The sequence below is a fragment of the Colius striatus genome, chromosome 22, assembly GCF_028858725.1.
Source record: "Colius striatus isolate bColStr4 chromosome 22, bColStr4.1.hap1, whole genome shotgun sequence".
Taxonomy (NCBI): domain Eukaryota; kingdom Metazoa; phylum Chordata; class Aves; order Coliiformes; family Coliidae; genus Colius; species Colius striatus.
The window spans coordinates 3467704-3489290 of NC_084780.1; the positions used below are offsets into that span (position 1 = coordinate 3467704).

General features: G+C 55.3%; 2 protein-coding genes across 2 annotated transcripts in view; one reads left to right on the plus strand and one right to left on the minus strand.

The window, feature by feature from the left end:
- Positions 1-1285: 1285 nt before the first annotated feature.
- On the plus strand, positions 1286-8295 carry LOC104561886 (ubiquinol-cytochrome c reductase complex assembly factor 2). The gene is made up of 4 exons (XM_062013671.1): positions 1286-1455; positions 6549-6623; positions 6971-7040; positions 8117-8295. Exons 1-4 carry the CDS (start codon positions 1318-1320, stop codon positions 8209-8211), a joined length of 378 nt encoding a protein of 125 aa, XP_061869655.1. The 5' UTR covers positions 1286-1317; the 3' UTR covers positions 8212-8295.
- Positions 8296-9531: 1236 nt separating this feature from the next.
- The window catches only part of ITPR3 (inositol 1,4,5-trisphosphate receptor type 3), a 51333-nt gene continuing 39277 nt past the window's right edge, over positions 9532-21587 (minus strand). Inside the window, exons 47-58 of the mRNA XM_062013432.1 lie at positions 21013-21123; positions 19573-19765; positions 17895-18020; positions 16465-16637; positions 16199-16363; positions 15533-15725; positions 14916-15011; positions 13663-13787; positions 13299-13464; positions 12452-12612; positions 10879-11040; positions 9532-10310 (exon numbers count right to left, since the gene is read on the minus strand). Of these exons, the coding sequence (XP_061869416.1) occupies positions 10242-10310; positions 10879-11040; positions 12452-12612; positions 13299-13464; positions 13663-13787; positions 14916-15011; positions 15533-15725; positions 16199-16363; positions 16465-16637; positions 17895-18020; positions 19573-19765; positions 21013-21123 (1740 nt within the window). The 3' untranslated portion in view covers positions 9532-10241. The remainder of the gene's footprint in view (positions 10311-10878; positions 11041-12451; positions 12613-13298; positions 13465-13662; positions 13788-14915; positions 15012-15532; positions 15726-16198; positions 16364-16464; positions 16638-17894; positions 18021-19572; positions 19766-21012; positions 21124-21587) is intronic.

The following is a 21587-nucleotide window of genomic DNA, read 5'->3' on the forward strand; positions in this document are numbered from 1 at the left end:
TTATACAGACCCACCCCAGCATCTCCCCACACTGCTGAGCCCCTGGCTGGATGAGCACGTTCAGACACCAGGTTTGAAAGTGGGGAAGGATGAAGGAGGGTCTCAACGTGCCAACAGCAGCCACAGCCTTTGTCAGCAGAGCAAAACAGCCCCTTGGCTGCATGCCTCACCTGACACTGCTCCTGGGAAGTAAACAGCAGCCTGTTGCATGGAAGTGTATCACTGCACAGAAGGCATCCTGCTGCCTCCCTTTTCCCCCCTTGTGTACAAGCACACAATTAGCAAGTATTTAGTATTTCATAGGATCCCAGCATGGTGGAGGTTGGAAGGGCCCTGCAGAGCTCATCCAGCCCAACCCCTGCTAGTATCCTCTTAGTGAATGATGACTGCAAGCTGAGTGGAAGTGGTGATCTGCCTGAGGGCAGGGAAGCTTTACAGGGAGATCTAGACAGGCTGGGCCAAGGTGAGGTCCATGAGTTTCAATGAGGCCAAGTCCTGCACTTGGGCCACAACAGCCCCCAGCAGAGCTACAGGCTTGGGGAGGAGAGGCTGGAAGCTGCCAGGCACAGAGGGACCTGCCAGTGTGGGTTGACAGCAGCTGAACTGAGGCAGCAGCGTGCCCAGGTGGGCAAGAAGGCCAAGGGCATCCTGGCCTGGCTCAGGAACAGTGTTGTCAGCAGGAGCAGGGAGCTGAGCATTGCCCTGTGCTCGGCTTTGGTGAGGCTGCACCTCCAATACTGTGCCCAGTTCTGGGCTCCTCTCTGCAAGAAGCACATTGAGGTGCTGGAGAGGATCCAGAGGCTGCCAGGCTGGGAAAGGATTTGGAGCTGAGGGATCTGGGGCTGTTGAGTAAAGGAGGCTCAGGGGAGACCTTCTCACTCTGCAGCTACCTGAAAGGCAACTGGAGCCAGGTGGGGATGGGTCTGTTCTCCCTGGTGACAAGCAACAGAACAAGGGGAAACAGCCTCAAGTGTCCCCAGGGGAGGTTGAGGCTGGATGTGGGGAGGAATCTCTTTGGTGCCAGGGCTGTCAGGCATTGGAAGGGGCTGCCCAGGGAGCTGCTGGAGTCACCGTCCCTGGAGGGGTTTTGGATCTGGGTGGGTGCTGCACTGAGGGCAATGGGCTGGGACAGAGGCTGGATCAGTGAGCTGAGGCCTCTCCCGCTGGAGCCACTCAAGGACTGCCCGGTTCGGGGTGTCGCTGCTGTGCCCCCGCCCCGCCGCTGGGGGGCGCCGCTCCCCGCCCCGCGCACGCGCGGCCGCGCCGGGTCCCTGCGAGGCGCCGTAGGGGGGTCGGTCACGTGACGCGGCGGCAGCGATGGCGGCCACCAGGTACCGGCGGTTCCTGAAGCTCTGCGAGGAGTGGCCGGTGGAGGAGACGAAGCGGCAGCGGGACCTCGGCGCGTTCCTGCGGCAGCGGGTGGCACAGGCCTTCCGCGAGGGGGAGAACACGCAGGTGAGGCGGCGGCGGGGCCGCGGCGGCGGGGCCTCTGTGAGGCGGTGTCAGGGCCCAGGGCTGAGGGGCGTTGGGGCTGCCGCGGGGCGCGTCCCGGCGAGGCTGAGGAGAGGGTTGTGCCCGTTGGGCTCTGTCGTGCGACGAGCCTCGTGGGACATCCTCGTAAAGGATGGTAGGAGACGGGTAAAACGGTATGTGCGAAATCCAGGTGCAGAGGCGCTTGTGGCAGCGATGTTGCAGCTGATACTGAGGTGACAGTGGTCAAAGTACACCCGTGTGGACGCAGGACAGACACCTGCCCTCATAAGAGGTGTCCTGGAGTCATAAGTTTATGTGTGTGAGTGGGAGAGACCAAAGAGCCAGGGGTCAGAGCTGGGCAGGGTGAGGGGAGGGCAGGGACTGCAGCAGCTTCAAGGGCTTTGCCAGCCACGCTGATTATGTGTCTGTGACTGCAGAGCAGGGCTGGGGGTGCTGTACGAGTCCTCGAGGCACATCTTGGATGTACAGACAAGGCAGCAATTTTGTGGCTGAGCAATGTGTGGCCACCTGTAACTGGGATGTGCTCTCAGACCTGAACAAACAGTCATAGTCACTACTTTAGGATGGGAGGAAACAGCGTCAAGTTGGCCCAGGGGAGGTTGAGGCTGGAGCTGAGGCAGAACTGTTTCCCTGAGAGGGGTGTGAGCCCCTGTGCCAGGCTGCCCAGGGAGCTGGGGCAGTGCCCAGCCCTGGAGGGATCCCAAAGGCGTGGAGCTGAGGTGCTGAGGGCTGTGGGTCAGTGCTGGGCTGGGCAGGGTGAGGGCAGGGCTGGGACTGCAGCAGCTTCAGGGGCTTCAACAATCAAAACCATTCAATGATTCTGTGATTATCAGCAGGTGGATGGGATGGGCCCAGTCACTGTCTCTGCATGAGTTGGTAACAACTTTCCTCTGGCCATCAGACCAGCTTGATGGGCTGGGCCTGGTTACTTTATGTGTACAGCTTGGTAATGTCTGCCTTCTTGAAAAGGGAGCAGAGGCTGCAGGGGATGGATGATAGTTTACTCAATATCTGTGCCAGGCAGAGGACTCACTAAGCAGAATAACAAGAGTTGTTCTGTGAGATTTGGTGTAAATACAGCACCAGCTGAACTGCTGGGTGTGCTGGCTTTGTGCAGTGACCCCCTGGCACACATCAAATGAAGCCATATCTGTGTAAAGCCACTCTGTGTAGATTGGCTTAGTGCACACCAGGCAGGAGTCTGCTTTTTGGACAACACTGTGTTGTTGCCTATCCTTGACAGGCCCTGGAAGCACAGGCCCCAGCCAGCCCAGTCCCTTGTCCCTCCAAATGGACTAAATGTGGTCAATGTCCAGTTCTCACACAGTCTGCTTTGGAGATCCCCAGTGGGGTACAAACCACTGTGAGCCTGTCAGCACTGTGCTGGGATCACAGACTCACAGAGTCTGAAGGACTGGAAGGGACTTTAAGAGATCATCCAGTGCAACCCCCCTGCCAGGGCAGCACCCAGAGCAGGGCACACAGGGACTCATCCAGCTGGGTTTGGGATGTCTCCAGAGAAGGAGCCTCCACAGCCCCTCTGGGCAGCCCCTGCCAGCGCTCCCTCACCTCAACAGGGAACAAATTCCTCCTGCTGTGTCTCTGGAACCTCTTCTGTTGCAGCTTGTGCCCGTTGCCCCTTGTCCTGTCATTGGCCATCCCTGAGCACAGCCTGGCTCCAGCCTCCTCACACCCACCCTTGATGCATTTGGAACATGACTGAGCTCACCCCTCAGGCTCCTCTTCTCCAAGCTGCAGAGCCCCAGCTCCCTCAGCCTTTCAGCACAAGGCAGATGCTCCACTCCCTCCAGCATCTCTGTGTCCCTGTGCTGAGCTCTCTGCAGCAGCTCCCTGTCCTTCTGGAGCTGAGGGGCCCAGAGCTGGACACAACATCCCAGCTGTGGTCTCACAGGGCAGAGGGGGAGGAGAATCCAGTTACTTGGTGTGCTGTGCTTAGCATGGTGAGAGGGGGATGGGGTGGTGCAGTGTGGAGCACAGATGAGCTGAGGGACATGATTTAGTGGTGGCCTTGACAATATGAGTGAGTGGGCTCGAGCTCAAAAGGCTTTTCCAACTGAAGGGCTTCAGTGGTTCTCTAGTGGAATGAGCACTGCCTGGCACTGGTGGCATGCAGCAGTTACAAAGCTGCATCCCAGCTCCTGCAGCTGGAGTTCAGGCTTTGGTGCTGAAATGGACTAGAGAAGCTAATGCCTGACTCAGGCTGCAGACCTTGACAGGCTGGGCAATGGAAATGTGCCCTTCCTGAGCATAAAAACATCCTTCCAGGTGTGTGGGTTCTACTTCAAAGGGCTGTTTTAGGCACCTCATTCTATATTGGTCACCATCACAGCCTGCAGCAGCCATTTCTGAAAGTGCTTATTGCTTTTTCATGTGCTCAGGGCAGCTCAATGTGCTGCACCAATTGGCTACAAGATCCCAAAGCTGCCACTCATCTTAAACATCTAATGGATGCCTGCAGCAGATTTGAATGTATAAAGGCTTAATACAGCCAAGGGAAATGTGCTGGCAGACAGCAGGAGGAGGGTCTGGGAACTCAAAGCATAAAGGTTACTTTGCCAGTCTAATGTCTGTTTTATTCACATGGAACAAGATTTACAGAGGGAACAGTGTTTCTGCCACCCAATTAATGGGGATTTCTGTTAAACTGGAGGGGCACCAAGATGCTGAGGGGATGGAACATCTTCCTTGTGAGGAAAGGCTGTGGGACCTGGGGCTGTTTGGGCTGGAGAAGAGACTGAGGGGGGAGCTCAGCAATAGTTACAAATAACTAAAGGGTGGGTGTCAGGAGGATGGGGCAACACTTGCTTCTGTTGTCTCCAGTGGCAGGGCAAGGGGTGATGGGCATCAGCTGGGACACAAACAGTTCCCCTGGCACAGGAGGAGCAAGTCCTTTGGTGCTGAGGTGAGGGAGCCCTGGCCCAGGCTGCCCAGGGAGGGTGTGGAGGCTCCTGCTCAGGAGGTTTCCGACCCCACCTTGACGTGTTCCTGTCCCCCTGAGCCAGGGGAATCTGCTGTGGCTGGGGCTGGATGAGCTCTTCAGGACCTTTCCAGCCCCCACCATGCTGGAATTTCTCTGTTCTTACTAAAGCATCAGCAGGGACATTGAAAACGTGACTGCAGAATGCAAGAAGCTGAAGATCAGCTGCAGTGTGTCTGGCTCAGGAACAGTGTTGTCAGCAGGAGCAGGGACCTGATCATTGCCCTGTGCTCGGCTTTGGTGAGGCTGCACCTTCTAACTGTGTGCAGGTTTGGGCCCCTCTCTGCAAGAAGGACATTGAGGTGCTGGAGAGGATCCAGAGAGGCTGCCAAGCTGGGAAAGGATTTGGCGCAGGTCTCAGCTGAGGAAGGGCTGAGGGAGCTGGGGCTGCTGAGAAAAGGAGGCTCAGGGGAGACCTTCTCACTCTACAACTACCTGAAAGGCAGCTGGAGCCAGGTGGGGATGGGTCTGTTCTCCCTGGTGACAAGCAACAGAACAAGAGGAAATGGCCTCAAGTGTCCCCAGGGGAGGTTGAGGCTGGATGTGAGGAGGAATCTCTTTGTGCCAGGGCTGTCAGGCATTGGAAGGGGCTGCCCAGGGAGCTGCTGGAGTCACCATCCCTGGAGGGGCTTCAGAGCTGGGTGGGTGCTGCACTGAGGGAAATTGAATGGTGGGTGATGGGGCTGGGACAGAGGCTGCACTCCATGGGCTGAAAGGGCTCTTCCAGCTGAAATGATTCTATGATTCTGTGCTTACTGTGAACAGTCTGTGTCTGTATCCTCTGTGCAGCAGCCATGACCTCCTGAATAACAAGAGCCTTTCCCCAGGTCTCATTTGTTCAGAGGAGACATCACCAGCCTCCTGCTGAACCTCTGCCAATGTCCCAAGGACAGATGAGCCATGTCATTTCTCTTGACATGCTTCTGTTGATACTATTCTTACTCCTGTATCCATTTTAAGCATTCATGTTTGATGTCATGGGGCAGCAATGCACTGTTCTGCTCGAGTTGGCTCCCATTGTAAAACAGAAAAGCAAGATGACATGCCATCCTCACTGCTGAATAGATGGCTCTGCAAGGCAGAGGCACCTGGCTGAGGCACCTAGCAGAGCTTTAAGTATCAGCCAGGTCTTTCCATCACACTAGACCAGAATAGAAATCTATTTACCCTTCAGAACCTGCCCAGTGTCTTTCATGCTGCTCTTCTCTAATAAATTATAAACTATTATTAGCTTGCACTGGGATTTTCTGCCTTTAATCCCAGTACCTTACCCTGTTCAATGCTTTCAAATCAAGCAGGTGGCAAAACTGGCCCTTGAGCAAGAAGGCTGGCAGATTTAGCCTGGTCTTCTTCTAGAGAACAGAAGGGCTGAGGGGAGACCTCATCAACACTCACAAGTACCTAAAGGGTGGGTGTCAGGAGGATGGGGCAGCACTTTTCTATGTGGTGCCCAGTGCCAGGACAAGGGCTGATGGGCATCAGCTGGGACACAAACAGTTCCACTGGCACAGGAAGAGAAAGTCCTTTGGTGCTGAGGTGAGGGAGCCCTGGCCCAGGCTGCCCAGGGAGGGTGTGGAGGCTCCTTCTCAGGAGGTTTCCAACCCCACCTGGACACGTTCCTGTGCCCTGAGCCAGGGGAACCTGCTTTAGCAGGGGCTGGGGCTGGATGAGCTCTGCAGGGCCCTTCCAGCCCCAACCCCTCTGGGATTCTGTGATTTCACAGCAGTATCCCTGTAGTATGAGAACAGTCCAGCAGTATTCTCATCATCTGTGCATTCATAGTTGATGTGTCACATCCTTTTGAGCAGAGTTTCAGGTCCCTTCTGTCAGTACAGGCCTTGTTACTCTTGCAGGCCACAGTGGTGAGAAATGGAGGGGGAAAGAAGTGATCTGTGTTTTGGAGCAGCATAGGAGGGGTCAGCACCATCCTACATTGCACTTGGAAGTCCCCTGAGCCTCTCCTTTACTATCCTTCTCTACAAAGCCCTGGAAGGGGGGTGTATTTTGCTCTGGAGGTTTAAAACAAGCCTTGTGTGATGCTTTTGCCTCTTTCCAGATCGCTGACCCTGAGGCCTGTGACCAGATGTACGAGAGCTTAGTCCGAATCCACACCAACTACTACAAGAACAAGGTGAGCTTTGGCATTGGCCCTCACCCCTCTCTTGAGGGTGAGTCCTCACTGAGGCAGTCAGCTGCCTCATCCCAGGAGGGTTTGTGGGAATGTAGGACAGACAAATGAAGAAGCAGGTACATGCAGCACAGCCCAGTGACTCTGGCTGCTCTGGGACAGGCATAGACATCTTGGCCTCTGTGACATGTGTGAGCAATGCAGGTGGCAGTTCTTGGTATGGCCTAGTAGGATTCTTCAAGCTTGACTGAAAATGAGCTCAGCCTCCATGAGAGGTGACAGTTTAACTTGCACTGCAAGTAATGTCTTTTCCTCTCTCTCTCCTCCTTAAACCTGCATTCTTTGTGAAGTATCCACGCCTGAAAGACACAACCTTCACTGGAGTGACAGTAGAAGACTGTAAGATGATCCTTGCAACAGGTACTGATCACAAACTCCCAGAGTCTCAAGGGCTGGAAGGGACTTTCAGAGGTCATCCAGTGCAACCCCCTGCCAGGGCAGCAGCACCCAGAGCAGGGCACACAGGGACTCACCCAGCTGGGGTTGGGATGTCTCCAGAGAAGGAGCCTCCACAGCCCCTCTGGGCAGCCCCTGCCAGTGCTCCCTCACCTCAACAGGGAACAAATTCCTCCTGGTGTGTCTCTGGAACCTCTTCTGTTGCAGCTTGTGCCTGTTGCCCCTTGTCCTGTCACTGGCCATCCCTGAGCACAGCCTGGCTCCAGCCTCCTCACACCCACCCTTGATGGGTTTGTAACATGACTGAGCTCACCCCTCAGGCTCCTCTTCTCCAAGCTGCAGAGCCCCAGCTCCCTCAGCCTTTCAGCACAAGGCAGATGCTCCACTTCCTCCAGCATCTCTGTGCCCTGTGCTGAGCTCTCTGCAGCAGCTCCCTGTCCTTCTGGAGCTGAGGGGCCCAGAGCTGGACATCTCAGATGTGAGGAGGAGTAAATTAGTAAATTACAAGTATCTAAGGAGGAGTAAATGTAGGGATAATTGAGGAAACCTTCAGTAATCTTTCAGGGCAAAAAGTCCGTTGTATCTGGCCCTGAGCAGGACCAGCAGAGGGTTTACAAGGGCTCTGTGAGATCAGAGCTATGTCAAATGCACAATTGCTGCATCACACCAGAAAACTGCTCAGCTTCTGTTTCACTGGCTTCTGATTCCCCTCAGTGTTTCTCCTTGGTGTGGAAATCCTCTCAGCCAGATCAGTGATAAAGTGCAATGTGGGAAGCTGCTGCAGTTTTGTTCTGCTCCAGTTCCTAACTAACTCTGACTGAGGCTGAGCATGAGCTGCTAGTGATGAGACTCCTCCCCACAACTGAGGGGAAAATGAAGTCACCTCAAGCCCTGAAACAGGAATTCATCCAGATGAAAAGTCAAAGAAAGTGGGGGGCAAAAAGAAAGACATGTAAAGCAAAGCTGTAACAAGGAGGCTTTCATTCCTCTGCTTTTCTGCTTTCCTTCCTCTTTGCCCTCTCTCTCCCCCCCTTTTGCAGACATCCTGAAGCAGATGGAAGACATGAAGAAAGGGACGTGGAGAAAACTGCGGGAAAGGTTTTATGCCAAGAAACCAGAGGAGGACTCAAAGTGATCAGAGCAACTCCAGAGCCTGCACTGTACATATTTTTCAAGCACTGGATGCTGCCATGATGAATAAATCCACTTATTCCTCCTAGCAGCAGCATTTTTGCTCAAACCTCCCCCTTACACCCTTCATATTTAGTGCCCCCACCTGCCCCCTTCTTTTTTCCCTTGATAATCTAGGGCACAGCTCAACAGCCTGTGCTGAAAGCATCTTGGGGCAATGTAGTGCAGAGAACTCTGTGCTGTTAGACCTGATCCTCTGTGTCAGAGGAGACACAACAGCCAGGAGAGGCACAGAGCAAGTAGGTGCCACCATGGCAGCTTTACATTCTCTTCTGAAGGTAGCAGTAGTGATGATGTGAAGATGTCTGGTGTGATGTAGGTGGGAGCTTCTTTGGCAGGGGGGTTGGGCTGGATGATCTCAAAAGGTCCCTTCCAACTCCCACCATGCTGTGGGTCTGTGTAGCTGTGCCTGTGTGTGTTCTAGCATTGGTAAGAGGGGAATGGAGGGAGGGAGAACTGTCACACTTCCCGTGGGGAGGACACAGGAGAGGACTGAAGAGGTGACTCTTTACCATGGTGACAGTGGAAGGGTTTGAGATTTCAACCAGCTGCTGCAGCAGCCCTGTGGCTGCTTGAGCCAAGATTCTGCAGCTTCCCCTCAGCATGGGGAGAAGGCTGGGTGTGGATTGCTGCCTAGCTGGGGGATAAAGATAGGGTTTTAATCACATGTTGGTGTGTAGTGCCATAAACACATTTCAAGTCTTGATTAGTCCATTGCTGTGGCCTATTTTTATTCCTTTTTTAAGGCTTTAGTGCTTGCAGCAGTGTCTGTTCTTGGGAGGCTGAGAACTTGGAGCTGGGGTGGCTGCAGCACTGCTGGGCTGGGGAAGGATGAGTGTCTGGAACACAGCTGTGCCAGGAGCCTGCCTGGCTCAGGGCAGCACCACCAGCTGCTCCTTTTTATGGGTTTGAACAGTTGTTTTCCTGGCAAGGAGTGAAAGAATTGGAAACTTTGCAGCAGGCTCCAATCCAAAGCTTCAGAAAACAAGGCTGGTGTTCAAAGTAGGTCTTTAGAGCAGCATTCCTCTTCATCTTCTGCCTGGAGCATCCCACAGCATGTTCATGTTTGACATCTGGAGCTGAGAGCACTGGCTTGTGGAGCACCTTGGGTCACACAGCCCTGCTTTGGCTCCAGGTCCTTGGATTGTTCTGTACTTCCACCAGCCCCAACACCCACCCTGAGTGCACAGGAAGGGAGTTTTCCTTTACCATGGTTGAAGTTTTTATTGTAACATGATTCTGTGTTTAATTTAGTTAAGGCAATTTACACGTCAGTTCTTCAGTAACAACAAAGTCAAACATTACACCAGAGATGAAAACTTACAACACAGGACACCCCTTCACAGTGAACACCTGTAAACCTGCAGCCTCCTTTCTACTGCCCAGATCACCTTGGTCCACAGAAGGCAAAAGACTAGTTGCCACTAGTACAAGCTTGGGTACTCGTCCTCAGCCGGTGAGTTCTGCTTAACAAACCCACCTCCTTGTGTAGCTCCTCCTTACTGCACCACAACTCTGATAAATGGAGAGGGATCAGCAGGGGGGCAGGGACAGCAAATGTGCTGGCTGGTTTGCAAAGATCCATAGGTACTGGAATAAGTTAACTATTGCAGCCCTACAGCTACTGAGCCTCCAGCCGAGGCAAGAGGCTGCTGCAGCGTAGCACACGGAGATAGATGCAACCCCTCCACAGCTGCAAAATGAACAGTTACTGCAATGAGGAATGAAAGTCCTGGATGGGGTTTTTTCTTTTATCTTCCTACAAGGGTGTTGAGGAATAACCTGTAGCCCCAGGTCTCGTGAGGAATCCCAAGCCAGTCCCTGGTTCCTGAATTGCTTACAAGCGCTCTAAGGGAAAGGTTGGCTGAAGCCCCGGCGGCCACGTCCCTGCCTGGGGCCCAGCAACAAGCAGCCTCAGCAGCTGATACATAGGTGTGGTCCCTCCAAGGGTGAAGCTGATGCTTCTTCTTTGTCTTAGTGGTTCATGGAATTCTGGACATCCACAAACCCCATCCTCTGTCTGCGCTTCCGCTGCTCCGTCATCTGGAGTTCAAACAAGGGACAGGAGTGAGGGGGGAAGCAGCCTGTGCATCACTGAGCTCTGTGACTGACAGGCTGCTGCCAGGAAACCCAGGGAGCAGGACTTGAGCTGGGGGGGAAGTTCAGGATCAAAAAGCATGTCCCTGAACTTACCCCAGCCCGGGCTGGTTCTGTGCCTGGCACTGCTGCTCTCTACAACTACCTGAAAGGCAGCTGCAGTGAGGTGGGGGTGGGTCTGTTCTGCCTGGTGACAAGCAACAGGACAAGAGGCAACAGCCTCAAGTGTCCCCAGGGGAGGTTGAGGCTGGATGTGAGGAGGAATCTCTTTGTTTGCAGGGCTGTCAGGCATTGGAAGGGGCTGCCCAGGGAGCTGCTGGAGTCCCTGGAGGGGTTTCAGAGCTGGGTGGGTGCTGCACTGAGGGCAATGGGCTGGTGGCTGATGGGGCTGGGACAGAGGCTGGATCAGTGAGCTGAAAGGGCTCTCCCAGCTGAAACCGTTTTGGTGAGGACACTGGGTTTCTACAGTCAGCTGTCCCCTCAGGCATTCCTGTATTTGAGCAGTGGTTAGTACCTGTTCCTTCAGCTCGTTCAGCTGGGAGGTGAGATGAGACACCAGCTTCATGGTGGTGTTGAGTTTGTCTTGGAGGTTTCGGATCTCGTTCTGCTCCCCGTCCCCTTCATTGCTGACCAGCGACATGGCTCGCATCCGGGGGAACCAGTCAAGGTTCTTGTTCTGCAAAGGCAGCCATGGACAGTGGGAGTTGGAGAGGGAGTGAGGCAGAGGGAAGAGACCTGGTAGGGTTGACCAGGAAGCCTGAGCTTAGGGATAAGGCAATTCCCAAAGGCTCATCATGTCTCTGCAGATTTGCCACAAATGCTCCATTTCTCCCTTTTTCTTTCTTGGAGCCTTCTGGGCTCAAGCTCTGAAGTTTCTCCTAAATTTCCTTTCCCTCTCTTCTTGCCTTGAAATAACCTTCAAGTCCCACTCTCTCCTGCTTGGTTCTGCCCTTGTTACAATCCTTAAGTACACAGTACAAAGCATCACACAGACAAGGTGCTGCTGGCTGAGACTGCAAAGCACAAATAACCAGCTCAGAACCACCTCAGGCACAGCACCACCACTACACATCTTCCAAAAGCTCCCCTCAGAACTGTTTCTCCTTGGCAAGCTCTGTGTTCTCAGCTACTTCCCAGGGGTGGGCAGGGGTGAAAGAGCTGCTCTGAGGACACAGCATCACAGAATCTTAAGGGTTGGAAGGGACCTTGAAAGATCATCCAAGTGCAACTCCCCAGCCAGAGCAGCACCACAGAGAGTACCACAGAATGGTGGGGGCTGGTCCTTTAGAGCTCATCTAGGCCAAGCCTCTGCTACAGCAGCTTCCCCTGGCTCAGGGGGCACAGGAACGTGTCCAGGTGGGGTTGGAAACCTGAGAAGGAGCTTCCACACCCTCCCTGGGCAGCCTGGGCCAGGGCTCCCTCACCTCAGCACCAAAGGAGCTTCTCCTCCTGTGCCAGGGGAACTGTTTGTGTTCCAGCTGATGCCCATCAGCCCTTGTCCTGGCACTGGGCACTGCAGAAAAGAGTGTGGCCCCATCCTCCTGTCACCCACCCTTTAGCTACTTGTAAATACCAATGAGCTCCCCCCTCAGTCTCTTCTCCAGGCTGAACAGCCCCAGGTCCCACAGCCTTTCCTCACAAGGAAGATGCTCCATCCCCTCAGCATCTTGCTGGCCCTGCACTGGCCTCTCTCCAGCAGTTCCCTGTCCCTCTGCAGCTGGGGAGCCCAGAACTGGCCCCAGGACTCCAGATGAGGCCTCAGCAGCTATGGCAGAGCAGAGGGGGAGCAGAACCTCCCTGCCCCTGCTGCCCACACTCTCTTGCTGCCCCCAGGCTGCCATTGGCCTTGCCCACGAGGCCACGTTGCTGCTCATGGGCAGTTTATTCTCACCAGCACTGCCAGGTCTCTGTCCTGGAGCTGCTGTTGCTGTGAGTCACACAGGGACTCACCCAGCTGGGTTTGGGATGTCTCCAGAGAAGGAGCCTCCACAGCCCCTCTGGGCAGCCCCTGCCAGTGCTCCCTCACCCTCCCACTGAAGCAGTTTTCCCTCGTGTTTCTCTGGAACCTCTTCTGCTCCAGTTTGTACCTTTATCATCTGCGCCACGTAACTCTCTGGCCCGGTGTAATCTGTCTTGTTCTTCACTCGCACCAGCACTATGAAGTACAAGTAGTTCCACATGTTGTGCTCATATTTGATGTGCTCCTCAAAGGACACTGTCTTGTTGTCAAACTTGTCCCTTTCCAGTCCTGCAGGTCAGGAACAGAGAAGGTAGAGGGGAAGAAATAAGGAGAACATGGAACACCTGTGAAAGGAGGCACAGGCAATCGCCTCCTGCCCCGGCTGTGACTTGCAAGAAGTGCTGGTAATAATTAGTTGGCCTTTAGCACACAGCAAAGTGGGGAAGAGTAACCCAGTTGTGTGTTCAGGAGGCTGCTGTTTGCAGGAGCACTGTCTGTGCTTGCTGCCTGTGCATCCCAAAGCACCAAATGCACCCAGTGGATCTCCTCAGCAGAAGAAGCTGTGGGATTTGTTGGGTTTCCCCTTTGTGCTGGATCCCTGAAAGCATTCCAGAACCTTAGCTGGAGTTTATTGCCTCAGCAACACGGTGCTTTTGCTTTTTCTTCCCCCCCACACTGTCTAAGCAGCTCCCAGGAGTGGCAGATGCACAGCAACAACCCCACAATGTGGCTTTTTGGTTTAACACCTCGTTACCAGGAGGTGAGGAACAGCCCCAGCATCTCCCCTCTCACTCCCTGGCCTTGTTTAAACCTCCTCACCCTGCAATGACCCAGCACTGAACACATTCCAGATTTTGCTGTGAACCAAATGAAAACCAGCTGAAGCTTTTTCCCCCCCCTTCCCTTTCCCTCAGCTTTAGAAGAGAGAGAAGAGCCTTGGGGAAGTTCCCAAAGCCCCAGGTCCAAGGGCTCACCACATATGAAACACGTTGTCTTCAGTATCTCTTCCTTCTTTTGCTTCTCGCTCCTCAGGTCAGCAAAGGTGTCAATGATGACCCCAAAGATGAGGTTAAGGACAATAATGATGACAATAAAGAAGAAGAGGAGGTCATAGACAACCCGAGCAGGAAACAAGGACTCCTGGAACAGAAGGGAAACGCAGGTGTCCTGCACACGGCGCCTCCAACTGCCCACAGCCCTGGGCCGAGGCACCAGGTAAAGGGGATGTGGGAAGGGAAGAGAGGAGGAGAGCACTGAGGGGAGATAGAGCTGGAAGCATCAGTTCCCAGGGAGGGAGGGCAAAGGAAAGGGGGGGTCCCAGGTGCTGCCCCAACTCACGTCCTTCGATGGCTTCCGCAGAATGTCGCCCACGCCGCCGCCGTTCCTCAGCCCGTGGTTCAGGACGGTGACGATGCACATGAGCAGCGTGTCACAGGCACGCTCCCACGGGTCAGCCTCTGCTTCTGCAGCACCACACAGGGACACAGTCACAGACACACAATCAGTAGGGCTGGGAAAGCCCCTGAAGCTGCTGCAGGCCCAGCCCTGCCCTCACCCTGCCCAGCCCAGCACTGACCCACAGCCCTCAGCACCTCAGCTCCACGCCTTTGGGATCCCTCCAGGGCTGGGCACTGCCCCAGCTCCCTGGGCAGCCTGGCACAGGGGCTCACACCCCTCTCAGGGAAACAGTTCTGCCTCAGCTCCAGCCTCAACCTCCCCTGGGGCAGCTGCAGCCCATTGCCTCTTGTCCTGTCATTCATTGCTGGGGAGCAGAGCCCGACCCCCAGCTCCCTGCAGCCTCCTGGCAGGGAGTGTCAGAGAGTGCTGCTGGCTGCCCTCAGCCTCCTCTTCTCCAGGCTCAACACCCCCATTCCCTCAGCCCCTCCCCAGCCCCTTGTGCTCCAGCCCCTTCCCCAGCTCTGTGCCCGGCTCTGGCCACGCTGCAGCCCCTCAGTGTCCCTGTGGCAGTGAGTGAGGGGCCCAGCACTGACACAGCCCTGGAGCTGCAGCCTCCCCAGGGCCCTGCTCCCTGGGCAGCCTGGCACAGGGGCTCACAACCCTCTCAGGGAAACAATTCTGCCTCAGCTCCAATCTCAACCTCCCCTGGGCCAACTGCAGCCCATTGCCTCTTGTCCTGTCATTCATTGCTGGGGAGCAGAGCCCGACCCCCAGCTCACTCCAACCCCCTTTCAGGTACTTGTAGAGAATAGTCATGACATAAAAGCAAAAACCCAGAGCACAGACCATTACAAAGAAGCCAGAGCTGTGGGGATGCCTCTTGCTGCAGTGACAAATCCCCTGGGAGCAGATGCTCACTTTGCATCTCCCATCCAGCAGTTTCCCTGCGGCTCCTCCAACTTGCTGCTTGGTGTTTGGCCGAGTGCTCCCCAAGCTCCCACCTTCTTTCTCACTAAATTGAATCTGCTTCTCTACTTCAATAGTTTTTATGCCAAGGTCAGTGCAGAACTTGCAGGCCTCTGGCCTAACATCTGCCAGAAAGTGGGTTGGTTGCTTCCAGCTCTGGAAGGCTGAGTTTTCTGAGCTTGCTGACGAGCCAGGCAGCCAACACTGCTGCTAACGAGCTCACTTACCTTCCAAGGCAGTGGGCACAGCAGAGCAGCTGATTTTGTCACCAGTGCAGGACTCCATGAAGGTCTCCATGTTCCTTTGCATCCCCAAGGGGTCACCTGCAAGGAGAAGAGCCCACAGCCTTGTCAGAGCATCACCTTGCCTCACTGAAGCTTTTGCTGCTGCCACGGCTGCTTTTCGGCTGCTTCTGCCTGTAGCTTTCAAGCTTTGAGCAACAACAGCTGCTTTGCATCCTCTCAGCCTTTTCCAGCCTTTGAATCTTTTGCTGAAGTTTCAGCAAGTCCTCCACAGCACTAAAACCTCATCTGTAGCTGTCCACCCCCTTCTCTGCAGTCTCTCCTAACCCCGACCCCCTGCTCTCTGCAGCACGAGGTCCCCGAGTCTGCACAGGCAGAGTCTGCTGTGCTAACTCCAAAACCAATGCTCCCAGGAGTTTGCCCCAAGGGCAGAACACCCCTGATGCACACACAGAGACACAGATGTGTGTGAGTCTCTCTGTGTGTGTGTCTGTGTGTGTGTGTCTGTGTGTGTGTGTGTTTGCAGGGTCTCACACAACGCTCTGGCTGCAGAACGGCTCTGCCCCAAGCACCACAGCCAAGGAGGACAAGGGCTGAAGAACCTTTGGCTTTGCTGTCTGGCAGCCTGTCCACCTCCAGGATGAAATCATCCTTCAGGAAGAGGAAGCCCACGATGGAGAAGAGGTAGACGAGGATGAGAGCCAGGAGGGCTGTCAGCAGGATGGAGCGGCCGTTCCGCGTCACGCTCTTGATGACGTTGAACAAAGTCTCCTCACGGTAGATCAAATCAAACAGCTGAAAGGACCCAAGAGCAAAGGAATGCCATGGGGTGCTTTTCCTGACAATGGCTGGCCTACCTACACCCCCTTGTTATCCCAAGATCTTGGAACACAGCAGACCTTGACTAACTTTTGCATAAAAGCACTGAAGTTTCCCAGCTACTGGGGAGGAAGCAGAGAAGAATGAAGTGATTTATGCACAGCAGGAGAGCCAAGAATAGGACACATACACCCTGCCTCTGCCCTCACCAGCTCACATTGTCTCCCAGCTGACCCAGATACAGTACACAGTAGAGACTAGAAACAGATAGCAAAGACCAGGAGAGACAGTAATAGACACTGTCAGAAAGATCAGGCTGCACAAAGATCAGAGCCCAGCCAGCTGTTCTCACTGCTCTTATCAACCAACCCCTGGAAGGTGTCAAAGGAACCTTCTAGATTCTAACAAGGGCAGACAGGCTACCTCCATGCCCCAAACATTTATTGTACCAGGATGCTGTAGAAGAGCTCGTGCACAAAGAGGCCCAGGACGCTGGTCAGGATGTAACCCACGTGGTAAAGAAACTCCACATCCATGATCATGGCTTTGTAGCCTCGGATGAAGGTCCCACGATTGCCCACGAAGCTCACCACAAACACAATCTTGTTGGTCAGCTGAGGAACAGCCAGAAAGGGGAGGGAGTGGGGTTTTGCTGCCCTTCATGGCTGCAGGACAGCCTCCTGTGTGTTATGTTTGCAGCTCATGGAGAACTTACATTGAGAGCTCCCAGGATGTTCAGAGTGAGTCCAATCCCCAGGTAATAAATGGATCTCAAGATCAAGGCCACGAGGAGAGGTCTGACACCATAGCGCTTGGTGAACAAGGCCATGACGGAGAAGCAGATCAGGATCCAGAAGAGCAGCGAGATCAGGGGGGAATCCAGCACTCCTGGGAGGAGAAAGGACCCACAGCAACTGAACACACACCTGCTGCCAGCTGGCCACTGCTGCTGGCCAGAACAACTAAGCTGCTGATTATCAGAGAGAAGAGAGAACCACAGTCACAGAGTCTCAAAGGCTGGAAGGGACCTGCAGAGCTCATCCAGTGCAACCCCCCTGCCACAGCAGCACCCAGAGCAGGGCACACAGGGACTCATCCAGCTGGGTTTGGGATGTCCCCAGAGAAGGAGCCTCCACAGCCCCTCTGGGCAGCCCCTGCCAGTGCTCCCTCACCTCAGCAGGGAACAAATTCCTCCTGCTGTGTCTCTGGAACCTCTTCTGTTGCAGCTTGTGCCCGTTGCTCCTTGTCCTGTCATTGGCCATCCCTGAGCACAGCCTGGCTCCAGCCTCCTCACACCCACCCTTGATGGGTTTGTAACATGACTGAGCTCACCCCTCAGGCTCCTCTTCTCCAAGCTGCAGAGCCCCAGCTCCCTCAGCCTTTCAGCACAAGGCAGATGCTCCACTCCCTCCAGCATCTCTGTGCCCTGTGCTGAGCTCTCTGCAGCAGCTCCCTGTCCTTCTGGAGCTGAGGGGCCCAGAACTGGACACAACATCCCAGCTGTGGTCTCACAGGGCAGAGCAGAGGGGCAGCAGAACCTCTCTGACCTGCTGCCCACAGCCCTTCTGCCCCAGCCCAGGCTGCCATTGGCCTCTTGGCCACGAGGGCACGTTGCTGGCTCATCTCATCCTGCTGCCCACAGCACCCCCAGCTCCCTTTCCCCTGTGCTCCTCTCTCACAGTTCATTCCCCAGCCTGTGCTGGTCCATGGGGTTGTTCTTTCCCAGATGCAACACTCTGCACTTGCCCTACTTGAATCTCATTAGAAATTAGGAGTTGTGCTTGGCTGCAAGGGCAGGATTGCCTGAGTGCTGGTCCATTTCTCTGACACCTTTGATCTGAGATCTTCAAAGCACTGCAATGACAGAGGCTTTGCCTGGCAGTGGGCACCTGCCTGTCACTGCTGCCCCCATTTCCCAACCAGGGCAAGCACAGCCCAGGGAGAGAAGAGACCTCTCCCAAAGGACGGCTGGCAGCTGAAATCCCAACTCAACCCCTTCTTTTGACCAGCAGGAAGCACTTGGGGCTTTAGGAGTCAAAAGGAGACTGGAGGTGAGGGGATAACAGGTAAAGGCATCGCTTTTCCTGCATATGAAGGGCCCCTTTTACTTGTACCTCAAGGAGCAGCAGGAGCTGAGGCACTTACCCATGGAAGTGGCTTCAACATAGGGGTAGAAGAAAGCAATGATGATGTTGATGAAGACAGCCAGGTTGAAGGAAATGCTGCCCCAGAGGGTCATTCTGCGGGAGAACCAGTACATCAGCGGCATGCCTGCAGGGAGAGGAGCCACACACACACCTCAGCCGAGCTGCTGCCACAGGGGGAAGCTTTTGTCCTCCCAGCCACCCACAGGCCTGGCTCAGGACAGCTGGCAGGCTCAGGGGGACCTTTGCCTCCCCTTCCTTCAAAACATTGAGAAAAGCTCTGTCCCCATCTGCTGAAACAGGAGCAAGTTCAAGATGTCACCGCTCACATCTCAGCCCTTTGACCTGCTCTGGCACCTCAGGATGAGGTTGGCTCTGTTCTCTTCCTCCCCATCTCACACCTCCTCCAGCCTTTCCACTCCCATCCTTCAGAACAACAGCATCTTTGTGTTTTCAGCACTGGGGCTTTGTCCCAGAGGAGACCCAGCCAGCAGTTTCCCATCCATGCTGGAAACTTGTTTCCTGATGGATTCCTAAGATAGTTCTGGCTGGATCTGCAATTGTTTCCAGAGGCACTACACTGCTCCTTAGTTCTCCATTTCTAGTGTGACTCTTTATTGAACTTCTCTTATTTTAAGCCACAATTTCCACCCTAACTCAGCCCTGAAAGCACCTGAAGCAGCTCTGCAGGGCACAGAGAAACAAGTTTTATCTCCCACTGGGAGCTGCTAGATATTGCCTTAGGAGAAGGGAACTGAAAACAAATGGAGAGAGGGCTCTCCAGAGGAAAGGCTCTGCATGTGCAGGCCCACGAATGTACAGACTGCTGAGGAACTGCACTGACAGGCAGCTCTGGGGTGCTGCTTAACCCTCCACTCCCTGCAAACTGCCACATGCTGCACTCTATGGAGCAGGGGGCAAAGGGAGCTCAGAGAGATGCCATTTCCAGGCTGCTGCCAGGGTTCCCAGCCCTTTCACACAATCCCAGCATGGTGGGGTGGGAAGGGCCCTGCAGAGTTGCTCCAGCCCCTGCTACAGCAGGTTCCCCTGGCTCAGGGCACAGGAACGTGTCCAGGTGGGGTTGGAAACCTCCTGAGAAGGAGCCTCCACACCCTCCCTGGGCAGCCTGGGCCAGGGCTCCCTCACCTCAGCACCAAAGGACTTTCTCCTCCTGTGCTAGTGGCACTGTTTGTGTTCCAGCTGATGCCCATCAGCCTATTGCTGGACACTACAGAAACAAGTGTGGTCCCATCCTCCTGACACCCAGCCTTTAGGTACTTGTAAATACCAATGAGCTCCCCCCTCAGTCTCTTCTCCAGGCTGAACAGCCCCAGGTCCCACAGCCTTTCCTCACAAGGAAGATGCTCCATCCCCTCAGCATCTTGGTGTCCCTGCACTGGCCTCTCTCCAGCAGTTCCCTGTCCCTCTGCAGCTGGGGAGCCCAGAACTGGCCCCAGGACTCCAGATGAGGCCTCAGCAGCTATGGCAGAGCAGAGGGGGAGCAGAACCTCCCTGGCCCTGTGCCCACACTCTCTTGCTGCCCCCAGGCTGCCATTGGCCTTGCCCACGAGCCCACATTGCTGCTGTTCACTTTCCAAGCCGGGCTGAGCGCCGCTGCCACACCAGAGGTGCCTGAGCTGCCCAGGACAGCCCCAGGGGGAGCTCTGCTTTGCTCTTACTGCGCAGCTTCTTCTGCCACTCCATCTCGTTGTGGAGGAAGGACGACTGGTCGAAGAAATCACTGACTTTGCTGCCCTGCTCGTCCTGCTCCGTGGTGGTGAAGAGCCGGTACTTGGTCTCCTTGGTGAGGAACTCGCAGATGCCGGGCACAGGGAAGATGATCTGCTCCATGCTTCGGTCCAGCCGCACGATCTGCAGGGAGCAGGGCAAAGGGGAAGGTGCCCTCAGATCCTGCCCTTGCCAGGCTTTGCTTTCCTCTTTCCTAGACCCAGTTGTGCCTTTTCCTCCTCCTTCCTTCCACTCCAAGTGTCTGCTCCCTACAGCAAATATCAGCAGCCCCTCGCCTAGAGCTACAGGCTGATGTTGCAAAGGCTGTTGTGGCTGTGCTGGAGGGAAGCTGAGAGTGTGACCCCTCACTGGCCCATCTGCTGTGGGGAGAGCAGGAAGGGCCCAGGGGTGCAGCTCATTCCCCTCAACTCCCCACAGGGTCACAGCATCTGAAGGGCTGGAAGGGACCTGCAGAGCTCATCCAGTGCAACCCCCTGCCCGGGCAGCAGCACCCAGAGCAGGGCACACAGGGACTCATCCAGCTGGGGTTGGGATGTCTCCAGAGAAGGAGCCTCCACAGCCCCTCTGGGCAGCCCCTGCCAGTGCTCCCTCACCTCAACAGGGAACAAATTCCTCCTGCTGTGTCTCTGGAACCTCTTCTGTTGCAGCTTGTGCCCGTTGCCCCTTGTCCTGTCATTGGCCATCCCTGAGCACAGCCTGGCTCCAGCCTCCTCACACCCACCCCTTGATGGGTTTGTAACATGACTGAGCTCACCCCTCAGGCTCCTCTTCTCCAAGCTGCAGAGCCCCAGCTCCCTCAGCCTTTCAGCACAAGGCAGATGCTCCACTCCCTCCAGCATCTCTGTGCCCTGTGCTGAGCTCTCTGCAGCAGCTCCCTGTCCTTCTGGAGCTGAGGGGCCCAGAGCTGGACACAACATCCCAGCTGTGGTCTCACATGGCAGAGCAGAGGGGCAGCAGAACCTCTCTGACCTGCTGCCCACAGCCCTTCTGCCCCAGCTGCCATTGGCCTCTTGGCCACGAGGGCACGTTGCTGGCTCAGGCTCATCCTGCTGCCCACCAGCACCCCCAGCTCCCTTTCCCCTGTGCTCCTCTCTCACAGTTCACTCCCCAGCCTGTGCTGGTCCATGGGGTTGATCTTTCCCAGCTCCCTCAGCCTTTCAGCACAAGGGAGATGCTCCACTCCCTCCAGCATCTCTGTGTCCCTGTGCTGAGCTCTCTGCAGCAGCTCCAGAGCCAAAGGGCTCATCTGCTTCTTGCCAGCACAGGGAAGGGAAGGCTCCTTGTGCAATGAGCTGCATGAGGCAGCTGGAGCACATGTGGGATTCCCCAGCCCTTGGCACACAGGTAACAGAGCAGCTGATGGGTCTTGCCTCGATTTGGGATGTGTGTTTCTCATAATATGCCAGAGGATCTTCCTCTTCCTCCTGCACCGGGGCCGTGGACTTCAGCATCTGCGTCAGCTGCTTGTTGTTGAGGCTGAGCTGGGATGTGGGGAGAGAGGGGAGGGTGAGAGTGGCTTCAGCCAGGGAGTCAGGTCCAATTCTGCACTGACAACAGTTTGTCTCTCAATGTCTGCCACAGCTGATGAGGCTTCAGGGCAGAGCAAATGAATGAAAGCTTCCCAAAGGGCCGGGAGCCCTCCCTGAGGTGTCACACGTTCCATTCCCTGCCATCCAAGTGCTGCCAATCCACAAACTGCAAATCAATGCCCAGGAATCCCCAGGGAAATCACATCACTGCTGAATCTCATTCAGAATCTAAGGGACACTGGCAAGAAGTGACAGCAAAGGACTCAACCCTTCTTCTCCTGAAGGGAAGGAGAGAGAGGGGGTACCAGCAGGACCCCACTTGGGCCAGCCTGTGGCAAGCTGGATGGCACCCCAGGGCTGAGCACCACAAGTGCAGCTTGCTGCACGTGCCCACATGACTTGTTTGGGCTCCAAGG

Bases quoted from the DNA above. Each gene is read 5' to 3' on its own strand.
- LOC104561886 (XM_062013671.1), top strand. From the start codon at position 1,318: ATGGCGGCCACCAGGTACCGGCGGTTCCTGAAGCTCTGCGAGGAGTGG. The intron at 6,624-6,970 runs GTGAGCTTTGGC...TTCTTTGTGAAG, and splicing joins CCAACTACTACAAGAACAAG to TATCCACGCCTGAAAGACAC. The intron at 7,041-8,116 runs GTACTGATCACA...CCCCTTTTGCAG, and splicing joins TAAGATGATCCTTGCAACAG to ACATCCTGAAGCAGATGGAA.